The sequence below is a fragment of the Trachypithecus francoisi genome, unplaced genomic scaffold, assembly GCF_009764315.1.
Source record: "Trachypithecus francoisi isolate TF-2019V2 unplaced genomic scaffold, Tfra_2.0 Lachesis_group9, whole genome shotgun sequence".
NCBI classification, from domain to species: Eukaryota; Metazoa; Chordata; class Mammalia; order Primates; family Cercopithecidae; genus Trachypithecus; species Trachypithecus francoisi.
In genome coordinates, this window is record NW_022681474.1 from 66,100,157 (window position 1) to 66,118,331 (window position 18,175).

Here is an 18,175-nt window from a genome sequence, read left to right on the forward strand (position 1 = left end):
TTGAAGCTATTTATGGTATTCACTAAATAAGACTATGACCCCTATTGGGTGCTTTAAAAAATTCTTTAAAATTCATAATTCCAAAATGCAAATAAGCCCAAGGGGTTGGATAAGGGGTTGTGGACTTGTACTTTTCAGTAGGTCAGCTTAAAAAACTATTGGCTAACCACAGAACTCTTCTATAGATAGAAGCACTGAAACAGTGTTCTCACCTAAGGTACTTTTCCTCAAAGTAGTGGCATTCTTCCCCATGAGAATGTCTCCACATACCTGATATTATACCATATTACCTGTTCGTCCACTCCTTGAGGTAGTAATTATTTGAATCAAAAACATGTCAGATGCTATTTCTCAATAGTAGTAAACTTTGTATATTATGAAGCCGATCTGTGAAATAGCAGGCACTTTGGATTAACAGTTCCATGAACAAATACTGTAACGAGAGAATAGCATCTCATCTAGGAGCACACTGTACAAAGCTTAATTTGGGGACACTTCCTCCCTGTTACTCTAGACTATGATACAGTGTATTAACACCAAGGAGATTCATGGTAGAAAGTTAAAATACCATTGAAGATTTCTGAAATTGCCATTTACTTTTAAAAAACAAGAAAAGTCCCGAGCTTTGTAGATAAGAGCAGCAAAGCTACAGATCATTTGCTAAATTGTAGGGACTTTATTGAGTTGGCTAAATACTGAAGTATTTGGCCTCCGCACATCTATTTGTAAGGTACAAATATATAGTGTGTTTGTAGCTCTCCTTAGTCATTCAAGCTAGTAGCCACTGTTCAGGGTGATGAATAAGACAGCAGAACCAAGACATTCCTTTCAATTAAAAGGAAATAAAAACCAGAATGTAGGCTGGGCATGGTGGCTCACACCTGTAATCCCAACACTTGGCACTTGAAGACTGAGGTGGGCAGATGGCTTGAGTCTAGGAGTTCGAGACCAGCCTGGCTAACACGGTGAAACCCCGTCTCTACTAAAAATACAAAAAATTAGCCGGACATGGTGGCGGGATTTCACCATGTTGGCCAGGCTGGTCTCAAACTCCTGACCTCAGGTGATCTGCCCGCCTAGGCCTCCCAGAGTGCTGGGATTTCAGGTGTGAGCCACAGCACCTGACCAAGTTACACATACATTTTAAGGGGGACACTGCTGGCCTCTTCAGGAGTACTTTCTCCCTCAAAATAAGTAGGTTCTCAGGTCAGCCTCAGAAAGTTGACACCAAATGTGGTCTGCAGTCTTTGGACTTAAAAAGACCTGGCATCCAACAACAGATTTTCAGTTAACCCAGCCTTTGCATCACATAGATTTTCACTACCCACCACTTCCTGTTCTCTCTCGAATCCCAAACTTCTGGTCCTTTATCATAGGTTGTCACATCCTTCTTAGGCCCTGCTCTGCCTTTTCCCCACGTTTTACTTGCTCAAGGCCTCTAGCCTAAAATGGTTGAAATAGTTCTGAAATGCTTGGTGGTGATGCATCGCCTGCTACGATCAGCACCATCAGTGTTTTCAAGTACTGGTCTGGTGAGACTAATGTAATAAACTGAATGAAGAAATGTAGTATGAGAAAGAAAGCATCTAATACTATAGCATTCAAAGCTGTACAAATTCTGCAAGATTTAAAAATTATATACCTTAAACAATGTAAGTTAACAGAAAAAAGTCAAATGACAGTTTTAATAGACTTTAAAACAGTGTACAAGTAAAAAAACACTGGTTTTGTATTTCAAAAGTTGAAGGAAGATATCCAGTCATTAAACAGTCTACAAAACATATGCCAGTAGATTACATAAAAGACTATGTACAATATAAAAAGAGCTGAAAACAGTCTTCACTGTAAAAATAATTTAAAACAAACTTTTCAATTTAAAATATTATCTATAGCACAAACACATCATGCAAATGGAAAACTAAATATACTGCATTCTTTAGTGTAGCCAAATAAATTCAGATTCAGACATCTTTTAAGTAGGGAAATGGCCATTCAAATACGATTTTTTTTCTCTGGCAGTAATGGTCCTAGCTGGGTATTTTATGCATAAAGAACAGCTATATTTCAAACCCTTTTTATTGTAATAAATACTAAAGCAACAGAGGAATACTTTATTAATTTAGGAGTAATGTTCAAAAATGGTCTGAAAAATAAATGCTTACGGTGCAATTTCATGAAGTATGAACTTCTTGAAAGACTAGAAGCTTTTGCAGCTGAGAAAGTTGATCTCTAGTTTTAAGGCAGGCTAAGCTTTTAAATAAAGATAAATTATAAGAACTAGTTTCATTCATTAACTATTCTGCTATTACAAGTTACATCATGTTCATCTCCATAATACTAGGCTAGCAGTTTGGTATTTAACACCAAATCCTCCCAATGGAAGGAGACATGTACTTTCTGGCTGAGTTATAATTAACATCTTATTACTTTGGAACTGTAATCAGGGGCCTGTTGCTCTCCTCATTAATGGAAAACAGCAGTCCAAAATATTACACTCTCCCCAGTTAGAAGTACCATTATTATAGATTCGGAAAGGCTTTGCATATTCACATTTTGGCAGTTTAATACTTGTGGAAAAGATCAATGCAAGCTCTACCACAGTGATAGGTATTTAAACAACAATGGCAAATATTTCAAAACTAAGGGGATCCAGGCAGGCACTATTGTTTCTAAAGCAACTGAAACATTTCCAAAGCATTTATTTGTTTTTCAGGTTAGTTTTATGAGCCAATATAGACATTACTACATGTCCACAGGAAGTACAAAAGCCATCTTCATTTGAACATAAATACAATAATCCTGAAATTCTTAGCACCAAGTATTACTTTTAAAAGTAAAGACAACTGAGTGCCCTCCCACATATTGTCGACTTCCTTCTACTCACATTGCATGTCATTTGAGATTTTAAAAAGTTAGCTGCCACAAGTTTTGGAAAATGCCAGTGTTTAAAAATAAGTAATTGTGTTAAAGAATCAAAAGTTTAGAGTTAACAGATTTTGAGTACTTCAAACCATTCAATGTTACAAAGAAAAGTGAAAATACCATTCTTTGGTCTAGATAAGCTGTTCCCTTTACATTAATTTAACATTCCGATGGCTTTTTGAAAACTTTAAAAATGTTGAAACTCACTAGACAAAAACAAAAATTATATATACATATGAATGTATCATACAAATGAATCTTTAAAAGAAAGTTAGTCTTGACCAACAGCTGATTAAAGATACTTAGTACCTTTTTAAAAAAAAAAAAGTTAGTGTTGAATTTGTACAAGTACAGAAATAATGAAGTTTAAAATTATCCATGAAAAACAATCTATTTTACCAATCTATAAATATTACCTTTCTGGTTTTCTTGCTCTATAGAGTTCACAAGTAAACATTCATTTTGACATGCTAAAGTTCCTAATGCTGGTGGAACAATTCCTGTACCCGCACAATTATTACACTATGATTTGTTTGATGGATAGTTCATGTCTGTTACTTCCTGTTTCATAGATATAGCTTCATTAATTGCCTCTTGATCATCTCCATCAGTCCCAAATCCAGCTCCTCCAGCTCTCTCTGGAACATCAGGCTCATCTTCTAAGCCATTGTAGAATTCTTCAATTTCACTTTCATCTTCCATGGGTTCTTCTAAACTTGGACTCTGGCATGTCCCACTATCACTGTTACTGCCACAAGAACTAGAGGATAAGACGTCATCTTCAGAGTCTGAATATACCTCAGCGCCATGGAAAATGTAACGATTTGGTGGCAAAAACAGATACTGATTACCTGAAATATAATGATGAAAACGTTACTTTCAGTTTTCTAAGACTAACTCAGTCTGAAATGAAGTGTGGGTACCAGCTCTGCCTTTTATAAGTGTACCATTAGTGTTTAAAAACAACTGGGAGGCCATGATGTGCCTGCAGTTCCAACTACTCAGGAGGCTGAGGCGGGTGGACTGCTTGAGCCCAGGAGTTCAAGGGCCAGCCTAGGCAACAGAGTGATGGCCTGTCTCTTAAAAATTAATTAAATACAAGCAATACACTTAGTCCTGGGTTCAAATCTTAGTTCTGCCATTTATTATATCTTTGTAAATTTGTAAGTGTACCTCTGTGCCTCAATTTCCTCATCTAGAGAATGAAATAAATTTTTACAACCCTATGAGGGTTGTAAAATGTAGAGAACCGTATTCAATAAAGGTTATTTCACCAATTATTTTAAAAAGATTTGATGAAAATGAAGTATCCAGCCCAGCCTACATTAGATACCCAATTTGTGTTCATTAAGCAACTTCTCTAAAGCACACAGGCTTTTAAAGCCTCTTCATTAACTATTTTAACTTTTTTCTGATTATAAACCTAAAATATTGTCAATAATGTAATCACCACAAATTCATAGTGTAGTCTGTAGACACTGTGAATCTACAGTATCACCTGTGAATCTAAATTTAGATTCACTCGAGAAGATCTCAGGCCCCATGAGCCACCTACTGATTCAGAAAATGTGTGTATATACACATACAGTCTAAGATGCTTTTGAAGTCCTCTAAGATGTAATCTGAATCCATGAATACCAATGAAGTTCTTTCTAGAGCATACCAAATCAATCCTAGCTTGGCCATTTGGGGTTTAAGTGAAAGAGTAGGATCCCTAAAAACTGATGGAAAAGTTTGAATTCACAATATGTCCCTAACTTAACATCTCTTTTCACACATAATAAATGTAATATTTATTGTACCATATCCCAGACTAATTCACAGAAGCCTGGTTACCACACTGGTAGGTGGCAAACCTAAAGTTCTCTCCAAAGTGGCTCTCAAACTTTTACACTGCATCATGACCCAGTTCTCACCCTGACTACAACAACCTGTATGACAATTCTGACCTGAATCCCTGAAATTTATTTCACAGTCCACTACAAATCACTGTGAAAACCGCTTATTTCCCTCTATTACAACAGATACATAGTACTCATCAGGTTCCTAAGACACCACAGGCAGGGCACAGTGGCTCACACCTGTAATCCCTACACTTTGGGAGGCCAAGGCAGGCAGACTGCTGAGCCCAGGAGTTTTGAGATCAGTCTGGGCCATGTGGCAAGACCCTGTCTCTACAAAAACTAAAAAAAAAAAAATTAGCTGAGCATGAGGACACGCGCCTGTGGTTTCAGCTACAACTACTTGGGAGGCTGAGGCAGGAGAATCGCTGGAACCTGGGAGGCGGAGGTTGCCAGGAGGTGGAGGTTGCCGTGAGCCGAGATCACGCCATTGTACTTCAGCCTGGACAGCAAGAGCAAAACTCCGTCTCAAAAAATAAATAAATAAAAATGTAAAAAAATAAAAATGACTGTTCGGGTCAACTCTGTTTCTTGGGAAAAGAGATTGATGCGTTTGACACATCTGCCAAAATGACATTCAAGAAGAGTTCCCAGTGCAAGTCTTAGTGCACAGGTAGGCTTTGTATATGATAGAGACGACTGTGTATTACCTAAGTCAGTAGCAATTTTTCTACTTTCTGATTTCTGCCACGATTTGCAAACATAAGCATCCCTCTATGCTTTTTCTAGTTTCCCCTGGGAACGCGTCTGCTCTTTTTAAATCCCTACTTATTGTTAAATATTTTGCTCCTTAGAAAGCCTTGTATAATCTAATCTCCAAGTAAAATCTACTTTTTGGGGCTGGGCATGGTGGCTCACAAGGTCAGGAGTTTGAGACCAGACTTACCAACATGGCAAAACCCCGTCTCTACTAAAAATACAAAAATCAGCTGGGCATGGTGGCGCACGCCTGTAATCTCAGCTACTCAGGAGGCTGAAGCAGAAGAATCACTTGAACCCGGGAGGCGGAGGTTGCAGTGAACTGACATTGTGCCACTGCACTCCAGCCTGGGCAAAAGTGAGACTCCATCACCAAAAAAAAAAAAAAAAAAAAACCAAAAAAAAAACCTACCTTTTGGGTGATGTTTTGTTCAAAACAATAATACTTTGTTCTTCAGTAGCACCTATACCAAAGTATTAATATCACCCACATTTATAATTACATACATTAATCACTGTGTCTCCAGAACTTACCACAGTGCCTAATATGAAAAAGGCCAAAGGTTTATTCAACTGAACTACAATGTATTTATAGCAAATGACTGGAATACTCAAATACAGTTGTCTAAAATTTGTCAGTTTTCACCAAGTATGGTAAATGGAATGAGACCTAAAGTTCTAAATTATAGCTAAGTTACAGTGGTTTTTTTTTTTTTTTTTAACAGTATTTTTCTAACATTAAGTTAGGAATTTCGACCATACAGACTACTTGGACTTAAAACATCAGCTTCCATAGAGTAGAAAGTGATTTCACCTATATCAATTAACACTGATTGATAAAGACTATGCATGTTCTAAACAGGGTAGAAACTATTCCTATATTCAGTGGAGAAGAATCACGGATTCTTTCTAAGTCCTCAGAGAAAACACAGATGTGTTCTAAATCTCAGACAACACTGCATAGTAGTTAAGGGGGCAGGCTCTAAGCACAAATGACTGGATTTTTAATCTGATTCTTCCACTTCTTGCAGTTACCGTGCATGAGGTATTTAACCTCTATGTTCCTGAGTTTTCCCACCTGCAGAAGAAAGTAATAGATCCTACCTCAGAAGATTAAAATCAGGTAACGTATGTAAAGCAGCTAACCCACAATAAGCACCCAAATCTGTCATCGTTTCTGCCAGCTAATAACCCATTCTTATTTTTCCATCCCCTAGAGAAAACATACAGAGCACTATTAAACACTTCCTTCTCCGTATTATGAAGGATACCAGAAGATTTACTTTTCTGATTATGAACTGTACAGTTTCTCTAAACAGAATCAACTACATAAAGCTACTTTATCAATTAACCTGCCGAAATAGCTAATTTTTTGGAAATATTGTTATGACAACTATACTTTCAAAATGGTTCGATTGCCTTTCTTACCATCAAGCCGCTTACTAATCTGCTCCTTTGCCACTCTACTAGGCCAGCATTTTCTCACTGTTCCAGCTACTGAAGTTCTTTCATTTTTCTCCCCAGTACTGGAACCAACATTCTTCAAATCCGGATTTCCCATCTGTTCAGCAATACTTTCAACATTCCTAGAATTCTGTACTTCCTGTGGTTTTTCTTCCATACGACCTTTTGATTCAGACACATCTAAATCATCATTACTCTTAGCTGCTTGGTCTAAAAGTGTGACAATCACTGAAGAATCTGGTGGTGAAGTTCTTTCTGGTGAACTTGAGTCTTCTGAAATATGAAGAGGTGTGGGTGGCAAGTCTGACAAATAAGCCAATTCTTTTTGTGTTCGTGGGGGTTTTTCAGTAATTTCTGAAAGCTTTACAGGGTTACAGCAAAGTTTGGCATATTCACCACCTAACCTATGACACAATTCATTAATGATGACATCACAGTCTCCAAGAAGTTCTACATCAAAATGCAGATGAGGCAAAGGTTCTCTATTAATTAATATCTGAGGCACTTCATGGGGTATGGAACCTAAAATAGGGTGAAAAATAAGAGTTAGAAAAAGGGAGGAGGAAGTAAGCTAATAAAACCACAACAGATACATTACGCAAAAATCCAACAAGGGCTTGAGCTCCAAATTTCCAAAAAAGACCCATGCACTAAATACTTAACCAAGCCATTACATTTCATCAAGCAAGCAGATGGGCAGTTAAATCTTTTATAAAACGTTCAGGTTCTGCTCCTGTCACCTGGTAACCCCTGAGCAATCTTCCCAGACTTTCCCACTCTGAACCTCAAATTTCCTTGTCTGTAGAATGGGGTAACAGTACTTTTCCACAAGACTGTGGTGAAGATTAAATGAGTTAATAAGTCAAGTGCACAGAAGAGTTCTTGGCACATAAATGTTCTACTTAAGTAGCTCCTGATATAAAGAAGGTGAGCCGGGTGCGGTGGCTCACACCTGTAATCCCAGCACTTTGGATGGCCGAGGCGGGCGGATCACCTGAGGTCAGGAGTTCAAGACCAACCTGACCAACGTGGTGAAACCCCGTCTCTACTTAGCCAGGTGTGTGGTGGCGCATGCCTCTAATCCCAGCTTCTTGGGAGGAGAACTGCTTGAATCCAGGAGGCAGAGACTGTAGTGAGGAAGAGACTGCAATGAGCCAAGATCATGCCATTGCACTCCAGCTTGGGCAACGAGGGAGGGAAGGAGGACGGGAGGAAGGATGGGAGGGAGGATGGAAGGATGGGAGAGAGGATGGAAGGATGGGAGGGAGGATGGAAGGATGGGAGAGAAGATGGAAGGATGGGAGAGAGGATGGAAGGATGGGAGGGAGGATGGAAGGATGGGAGGGAGGATGGAAGGATGGGAGGGAGGATGGGAGAGAGGATGGGAGGATGGGAGGGAGGATGGAAGGATGGGAGGGAGGATGGGAGGATGGGAGGGAGGATGGGAGGATGGGAGGATGGGAGGGAGGATGAAGGATGGGAGGGAGGATGGAAGGATGGGAGGGAGGATGGAGGATGGGAGGGAGGAGGAAGGATGGGAGGGCGGATGGGAGGATGGGAGGGAGGATGGGAGGATGGGAGGGAGGATGGGAGGATGGGAGGGAGGATGGGAGGATGGGAGGGAGGATGGGAGGATGGGAGGGAGGATGGAAGGATGGGAGGGAGGATGGGAGGAAGGAAGAACAGATAGAAGGATGGGACTGATGGGAAGGAAGGACGAATGGACAGAAGGACGGACATACAGAAGAAAGGAAGGACAAACAGAAGAAGGATGGAAAGACGGAAGGAAGGGAGGAAGGGAGTGGGGGGGAGGGGAGGAAAAAAGTCATACAAATAAATTCTACACTATTATAAACCTGTTTCTTTTTTTAATTATCTTTGCAACACACCATACTATCCCACAGCTTTCGAAATAAAAGTTTTTAAGGACTGGGCATGGTAGCTCATGCCTGTAATCCTAATGCTTTGAGAGGCAGAGGAAGGATCACTTGAGGCCAGGAGTTTATGACCAGCCTGGACAACAAAGTGAATCCCGTTTCTACAAAAAAAAATTTTTTTCATTAGCCAAGCATGGTGTGCGCGTGTGGTCCTAACTACTTGGGAAGCTGAAGTGGACGGATTCCTTGTCCCCAGGAGTTCAAGGCTGCAGTGAGTTGTAACTGCACCACTGCACTCTAGCCTGAGCTACAGCAAGACACCCGTCTCTTAAAAATAAAAAAAAGCTTTTTAAGCAGAGTGTCTCTGAATTTGCTTTAAAAAGAGCAACTCAAGAACAAAGGGACTTGTATATTAAATTTTCATGTTTCATTTAATTGCAAATTGTCTTATATTCTACTTTAACAGAATTTCACAGCTAATTAGGTAAGACTGAGTTAACTGCTAAAGCCACGAGATATGGGATAGACACAAAATTGAAGAGCTTGAATCCATGTTTCCTTCAACTGTTTACTCTGGCTGCCTTGACTGCTGATGTGGGGTCTAATTAAATTCTCTGGCTAGGGATTTAATATTGTTTCCTCTCCTTTTCTCTCACTTGTAAAAGGACACATCTGATGCAACTGAAATCTCTCTCTCTCCTCCTCCTCCTCTGATTCTAAACTAGAGGAGGAAACAGTATGAGAATACATATAACAAAGAAATGTTCCTGAGAGTAATAGGGATTTAAATTTTATGTGAACATTTTATACACACACCCTTTTGGGTAAACTAGACCAACATATCACCATTATGACTTGACTATTATTACAACAAGAATGAACCAATCATTTTGAGCCCCCAAATTCCATCTTACATGGTATGTTACACTTCTACCTTCTACCAAACTATATATTTGAATTTATTAAATGTGAAATCAATTAAATTTGAAAGATCAACAACTGTAATCTTATTAAGAATAAAAAATATGAGGATTAAGGACCATTTCATAAATTAATTGATGCTAACATTAAAAACACATTCCACCAAAAAGTCTAAATTGAACTCTTTACCTTTGTCTTAATTTTTCACATAAATTAGAAGCAGAGTTTAGCATTACTTGTGGGTTTTTTTGTTTTTGATTTTTTGAGACAGAGTCCCACTGTCACCCAGGCTGGAGTGCATTGGCACAATCTCGGCTCATTGCAACCTCTGCCTCCTGGGTTCAAGCGGTTCTCACAGCCTGCCAAGTAGCTGGGACTACATGCGCACACCACCACACCCAGCTGATTTTTGTATTTTTAGCAGAGACAGGGTTTCAACATGTTGGCCAGGCTGGTCTCAAACTGCTGCCCTCAAGGGATCCACCCACCTCGGCCTTTCCCAAAGTGCTGAGATTACAGGCGTGAGTCACTAACATTACTTGTGTTTTGACAACCCTCCATACCCCATCAAAATGTCAGATTCACCAGTCTCAATGAACAACAATGCCACATAAAAAATAGTTTAGCCAGATGTGGAGGCTTGTGCCTGTAATCCTAGCTACTCAAGGGGCTGAGGCAGGAGGATCCTTGAGCCCAGGAGTTCGAATCCAGCCTGGGCAACACAACAGGACCTCATCTCTACTAAAAATAAACAATTTCTGGCCGGGCATTGTGGTTCATGCCTGTAATCCCAGCACTTTGGGACGCCAAGACGGGTGGATCACCTGAGCTCAGGAGTTTGAGACCAGCCTGGCCAACATGGCGAAACCCGGTCTCTACTAAAAAAATAAAAAGTTAGCCAGGCATGTTGGTAGACAACTGTAATCCCAGCTACTCAGGAGGCTGAGGCAGGAGGATCGCTTGAACTCAGGAGGCAGAGGTTGCAGTGAGCTGAGATCACGCCACCGCACTACAGCCTGGGCAACAAGAGGGAAACCCCATTTCAATAAATAAATAAACAAACGATTTCGAAAATTAGCTCTTCACCACTTTTTCAAGCAGAAGCAGAGTAAGATTACTAAGGTTAGGGTCTATTATACAGATCCACAACCCATGACATTATATATAGAAATGATCTCCAAAAGCCATCATCAACTTACTTGGAATTAGTGCTACCGGTCTTACTTTGAGGGAAGACCCAATAACAATGAGGAGGTCAACTTCATCTTTGTCATACTTCATGGCTCTATGAAACTGTTCTGGTAAATTTTCACCAAAAAACACAATCTCTGGTTTCATGATAGCAAGCGGTTCATCAGCTGGGCACCTAGGACATCGAGGAACTACCTACGTATTTTCAGATTTTGGTTGAGGCAGAGAAGCAAACAGTAAGCCCAAGTTAGAAATAGTCAACATTTCCATAACTCTAAGAATACATTTCAGAATTATTAAAAAAAAAAAAAAAAAACAGAAAAGCTATGGATAAACAGCAACTGGATAACAATCTAAATGTCAATGATGGGTAGTTTATTAACATACTATGAAACAGTGAAATACTATGTTCTTGTTATAATATCTATATAGAAAAACACTTGACATTGAAGAGTCCATCATATAAGAGGAAAAACACAATGTGTGTATATACACAAAATGGGAATTGATCCTTTAAAAGAAAAATACACATTTGTAAAATAAAATGACTCCATTTTATTTATTTGAGATAGAGTCTCATTCCGTTGCCCAGGCTGGAGTGCAGTGGCATGATCTCAGGTCACTACAACCTCCACCTCCTGAGTTCAAATGATTCTCCTGCCTCAGCCTCCCAAGCAGCTGAGATTAAAGGCATATACTACCATGCCAGGCTAATTTTTGTATTTTTAGGAGAGACAGGGTTTTGCCATGTTGGCCAGGTTGGTCTCAAACTTCTGACCTCAAATGATCCACCCACCTCAGCCTCCCAAAGTGCTGGGATTACAAGCATGAGCCACTGCACTCGACCAATGATTCCATTTTAATATACTATTCTTTCTCTTTCATAATGATATAATTAACTATATATTGCTAAGCACATAGGACATATTTCTGGATTATTTTTATTTTCTGCTACATTTTCCTATATTTTTTGGCAATGAACATGTATGAAATAATTTTAAAAGATTACCACAACTAATTTAAGGTCCAAATCTGACAGGCACAAAAAGGGAAAGGAAGGAGAAAAACTACAACAACAACAACTTGCTTATGATCTGACGTTTTATGTTCAGCTTAGATACTAAGAAGCCAATTTCATAATTTTAAGAGACTTTATAGGGCTGTTTTCTATATAAGGTATTGAAAGGTTCTTGTGTATTTTACCAAAATTCCCAATTACTATTTTCTTCCTGAATCTTTCTGTACCACATATACTTTTAAGGGGAAAAAAAGGATTTTGAGGCAAAAGAAGAAATACTTCAGAGACATGCACAATTCCTAAAATATGGGCAACAAATTACCTGATTAAAAATATCTCCTCGTACAGCTTCACAGTCAACTTTGTATTTACAAATCAGGCAAGATGCTGTTGCAAAGGAACCTAAAAACAACCAACATGTACGTGCTTTATTAACGAAGTATTTCTGTTTCTTGAACACACCACGAACGTTATAAAGTTTGACATCAGAAATGTTAAGAGGATTTAAAGATTTTTGTTTTTAACTTTGATTTTAAACCTCAGAACACACTGCAGATTTTGTGATACACTACAGGAGAATCTAGGGGATGAAGAATGTATATATTTATTTATACATAGAATGAATACAATTCTCAATCGCTGAGACAATAATGATGCCTTCTAAAGCTACTCTTTTCAACAAAACTGTAACAACTCAGTCCTCCAGAGCTAAAATCCTGCAGAGTTGAACAGTTCCAATTCTATTACCTTAGTTCAGCAGTTCTTAGAAACACTTTGGATACCTAATGGCCTGTTCATACTTGTTTTACATTAAACATTTCTGAATCTCTGAATCCTGTACATCTCAACTATCCAGTTCTTTTAGTTTATCCAGTTCTTTTAGTTTCATAAAGATGTCACATTTCTTCATTAATAGTTAATATTACTCTTGTAATCAGTTTTTTTTTTTTGTACAGAGTCTCACTCTGTCTCCCAGGCTAGACCGCAATGGTGCAATCTTGGCTCACTGCAACCTCCAACTCCCAGGTTCAAGTGATTCTCATGCCTCAGTCTCCTAAGTAGCTGGGATAACAGGTATGCCACCATGCCCAGCTAATTTTCGTATTTTTAGTAGAGCCAGGGTTTCACCATCAGGCTGTTCTCGAACTCCTGGCCTCATGTGATCCGCCTGCTTCAGCTTCCCAAAGTGCTAGGATTACAGGCGTGAGATACCACACCCAGCCAGAAAAGATTACTTAAAATAGTTGAATGCATGCAACTGCAGCATCTTTTGAAATCAAAAGCAAATTAATATCTGAGGTTTTATATAATTAACTGTGAAGGCCAATACTTCTGTTTTTATTATTTTTGTTTTCTACTTTTCTGAGGTTATCTATAATTAACAAGATAACATGATTAAATAATGCTTTATCTCCACTTCTCAATGGCAGTCTGCTTTAGAGGAAAAATCCTCCTATAAAACTAAAATAAACTACAGAAAACCATTCTGAAGTTTACTAACCATGACACTGAATTATCCTCTGGATTCCTGCAACCTGTTCCAGCGTGTCTATGTTCTGCGTATAGTTGCGAAGTAGTTTTCCTTCCTTATCTGACAAGGCTATGAATTTGTGACAGAGAGATGGTTGGAATTGTCCAGGATATATTTCCTATATCAAGCAAAAGGTAGAAAAAATTTACATTAGTGAAATAAACTACAGATGTCATATGTTTAACAAAAAACTACCGATAATCCCCCACATATAATTTTAAAAATGAAATAGATGAGCATTTTAAAGTATCTAGATGGATGCAACACACACCTACAAAAGGACTGTTGCTGTCATGTATAAAACTCAGCAATTAGTGAACTTGGCCCCTTGGAAAAAAAGACAAAGTCAGCCCATAAACATCTCTAATAAATGTTGATATTTTAATAAAAGTCAGAAGTAACACAACCTTAGGATATCTAATTTTTGTTGGCTGCAAATTCAGATTTTTTTCTTTAAAGAAAAATGGGAAACTTTAAACTAACATTACAGGTATCAAGGTAAGGTGATTTTTTTAAAAGCACTGTCAATACAAGAATATTTAAAAATTTTTCTGATTTATCATTCATTAGAATATCAACCTGTTGGAAGTTTAAAGCTAAAGTATTAATCCTTACCAAAATTGTTTTCCTTCCACTGCACAGGCACATACTGGTATAGTATAGAGTTGCTCATGAATGCTGAGTTGCTGGATTTTGTGTGTGTGTTTTTCCCCCCAAATAATGCTTCAATGCTGTTTCTTCTTTAAAAACAAAGAATTCAGATATACACATGGCAAAAAGATCAGAGAAAAAGTATCAATTTTGGTCCTCCCAACTTTTGACAGTGTTTTTATTAAATTTCATTTAGTAAGTGACTATGGCAAAGGAAGTTTCTTCTCTACTTTTTCCTTTAAAGTAGTAGTGCTATCATCTACTTACTTCCTTACCATTCATTACAGGCTCTAATCTATCATAATGCTAGCAAAAAACTAGACACAACCATATGCCCATCAGTAGGGAACCGGTTGTATAAACATGGTACGTCCATAATAGTGGAATATGTAGCCATTAAAAAGGATGAGGGAGATCTAGATGAACTGCCCTGGAAAACGGTTCATGACATACGTGAAAAAAGCAAATTAGTCACCAGTATGTACAACTTTTGTTTTTGTTACTACGCAAAAATTGAAATTATATGCACATGTATATAGAGATGTCCATTTAATCAACCAAGTCAGGAAGGATACAAACAGGCTGTAAGCAGATGTGGGGAGCTTTCACTTCTGACGTTATACAAAAAAAGTTTTAATAGTGATTAAGGATGACTTTTTACCTATTTAATATTTCAAATTAAAATAAAATCCCCACTGAAACTTCTAGGTTCTACTACCCAGGCTTCTAAGTAAAACTTAAGTGAATTCCATAACAGCTATCACATACATGTCCACATGCTGCTAAAAACCTAGTATCCCAAAATGTTGCCTTACATTCAAATATTTATCACAAATTTTATGAATAACTCTTTCCAATTTAAGAAATGGACAGTGCACATAGTAGCAAGGGAAAAGCTTAATAAAGTCAATGTTTACAGAAAATCAAAAGCCATTGTTTTGGAAAAGTGACTTGTGTTAAATCCACCACTGTTTTCTTCCCCAGGATGCTTTGTTCTAATACATTTACATTTGAGAGATTAAGCATTGTAGTGTCTTATTAAAGCTCCTTCCGGAAACAGCTTTTACAGTATTTTCGGCACTACGAGAATATGCTAGACAACAGATAAAATAGGATCCATAGTAGTAAGCAAGTGATAATAGCATGCCAAACGCAGAATTAAAAAGATAAAATAACTCCAAAGTATGGTCAAGGAACAAGAGCAAGTACGAAGACTCCACCCTCCCTGAATTAACTGTGTGCCTTATCCAGGTCCACCCCCACCTTTCCTAAAGGGTAGAGTAAAAGAAACAAACAAGTATGGGACACTAACTAGATTTAGCTCTTACACTTGTTTCCCTCCATGTCCTACTTATAACAGTTCAGTTAGCCCTTAAAATTAATTTAACTATTTAACTACCTTTAAGACAAATCATAAAGGACATTTTTTATTTTATAAGCCTACTTTTTTTTTTTTGAGACAGAGTTTCTCTCTTTTTGTCCAGGCTAGATGGAATGCAATGGCACAATCTCAGCTCACCGCAACCTCTGCCTCCCAGGTTCAAGTGATTCTCCTGCCTCAGCCTCCTGAATAGCTGGGATTACAGGCATGCGCCACCACTCCAGCTAATATTGTATTTTAGCAGAGATGGGGTTTCTCCATGTTGGTCAGGCTGGTCTTCAACTCCTGACCTCAAGTGATCCACCCGCCTCGGCCTCCCAAAGTGCTGGGATTACAGGCGTGTGCCACCACACCTGGCCAAGCCTACATTTTACGTATGTGAGAATCTGAATGATTTGAGTCTCTCATACTTTCTGTCAAGTATGAAATGGACCATGTCTGAATTACTAGGTTTAAATACAGTGTTCAAACTAAGAGAAATAGTACAGGTATGGTGGCTCACACCTCTAATCCCAGCAGTTCGGAAAGCTGAGGCGGGCGGGTTACTTGAGACCAGGAGTTCGAGACCAGCCTGGGCAACATGGCGAAACCCTGACTCTACAAAAAACACAAAAATTAGCCGGGCCTCATGGTTCATGCCTGTAGTCCCAGAAACTCAGGAGGCTGAGGTGGGAGGATCACCTGAGCCCAGGGAGGAAGAGGTTCCAGTGAGCTATGATCATGTCGCTGCTCTCCAGCCTGGGTGACAGAGAGAGCCTTTAAAACAAAACAAAACAAAACAAAAAAAACTAAAAGGAATCTGAAATAATGAAAAAAATTACTCTGGAAGGACTGTTCTAATATAAACCACTCCTCCTAAGATAGGACCACTTGTCGAAAACCAAATGACTGGAGATACAACTTACAGATAGAATATGGATTAACTCTTCCATGGTTAAAGTGTGACATGCTTAGTCCTATTCCAAGCAAGACAGGCCACCCAGTTTGAATATCCTAAAGCCTTTTTAAGGAACCAATCATGAGGGCTGGGCCATTCTGTTGCTGCCATACGGATCCTCATAGACTAAGAGTGGAAGCAGAACTGGAACCAAAGGCTCAAAACACTATAAAAATAAACTCTGCTTTCACATAGCTGTGTCTGGAAACATGTAAATAATCCAGGAATTGGCCACAGGCAACCAACGTGGTCAAAATTAAAGCTTAGAACTATCTGCAGAAATAATGGCTTTTCTCCAGAGATTATGCCTTTCTTTCTTCTCCAAATTTCTAGCAATATGAATAAAAGACTCCAGTAAAAGGCACAGCTGTAAATGCAGTCCCTCAAAACTAAGACAGCTGGGTGTGGTGGCACAGGCCTGTAGTTTCAGCTACTGGGGAGACAGAGCAGGGAGAATCACTCGAGTCTGGGAGTTAGGGAGCTGTAGTACTCTATGATCGTGCCCATGGATGGGCAATACACTCCAGCCCACACAACATAACGAAATTCACGCCCACCTTTTTTTTTTTTTTTGAGACACAGTCTTGCTCTGTCACCCAGGATGGAGTGCAGTGGCACTATCTTGGCTCATCGTAACCTCCGCCTCCTGGGTTCAGGCAATTCTCCCACCTCAGCCTCCCAAGTAGCTGGGACTACAGGTGCACACCACCACACTCAGCTAATTTTGTTTATTTTTAGTAGAGACAGGGTTTCACCATGTTGGTCAGGCTGGTCTCAAACTCCTGACCTCAGGTGATCCACCTGCCTTGGCCTCCCAAAGTGCTGGGATTACAGGTGTGAGCCACTGTGCCCAGCCAAAATTCCCTCTTTAAAAATAAGAATTTTAAATTAACGAATTCATCAAAATTTACCGATGTTAATCTTTGCTGATATCCACCTCCTCCTATATATAGTTCAGATGGAGGCAGTAAGTAGAGTTGCTAAGAAAATAGAATGTAAATGTTCCTGTCAAAAAAAGTGAAATACATCAATCCTGGTAAGAAGAGTCCTCATAATCCCTCCTGTCTCTTTCATTCCACAAAACCACACTTGAATAAACTGCTCAACATCTTAATCAATACTAATAAATTGGTCATATGACAAATTGAACTGCATTTCAATATATAAATGAGTATGGCTATGTTCTAATAAAAGTTTGTATTTATGAACACTGACACGAGAAATTTATATAATTTTCAAGTGTGATGAAACAGTTCTTTCAATTTTTTTCCCCAGCCATTTAAAATTAATTATTAGCAGGGGGTGGAGGTGGGACTGGGAAGACGTTGGGAATAATAAGTTCATGAGATCTATTGTTGACTATAATTAAGAACATATTGTGGCCGGACACAGTAGCTCATGCCTGTAATCCCAGCACTTTGGGAGGCCAAGGCAGGCGGATCACCTGAGGTCAGGGGTTCAAGACCAACCTGGTCAACATGGTGAAACCCTGTCTCTACTAAAAATACAAAAATCAGCTGGGCATGGAGACAGGCACCTGTAATCCCAGCTACTTGGGAGGCTGAGGCAGGAGAATCGCTTGTACCTGGGAGGCGGAGGTTGCAGTGAGCCAAGATAGCACCACTGCACTCCAGCCTGGGGACAAGAGAGAGATTTTGTCTCAAAACAAAAACAAGAACAAA

The 18,175-nt window shown here is 39.1% G+C and overlaps 1 protein-coding gene across 2 annotated transcripts in view; it reads right to left on the reverse strand.

The window, feature by feature from the left end:
* Positions 1-1,653: 1,653 nt before the first annotated feature.
* SIRT1 (sirtuin 1) overlaps positions 1,654-18,175 on the reverse strand; it is a 37,477-nt gene continuing 20,955 nt past the window's right edge. Inside the window, exons 2-7 of one of the 2 annotated variants that reach the window (XM_033209172.1) lie at positions 14,140-14,264; positions 13,495-13,642; positions 12,316-12,395; positions 10,984-11,170; positions 6,951-7,508; positions 1,658-3,773 (exon numbers count right to left, since the gene is read on the reverse strand). In XM_033209172.1, the coding sequence (XP_033065063.1) occupies positions 3,445-3,773; positions 6,951-7,508; positions 10,984-11,170; positions 12,316-12,395; positions 13,495-13,642; positions 14,140-14,172 (1,335 nt within the window). In that variant the 5' untranslated portion in view covers positions 14,173-14,264 and the 3' untranslated portion in view covers positions 1,658-3,444. Of the gene's footprint in view, positions 3,774-6,950; positions 7,509-10,983; positions 11,171-12,315; positions 12,396-13,494; positions 13,643-14,139; positions 14,265-18,175 lie in introns of both variants that reach the window. The other variant, XM_033209171.1, reaches the window with a different exon arrangement.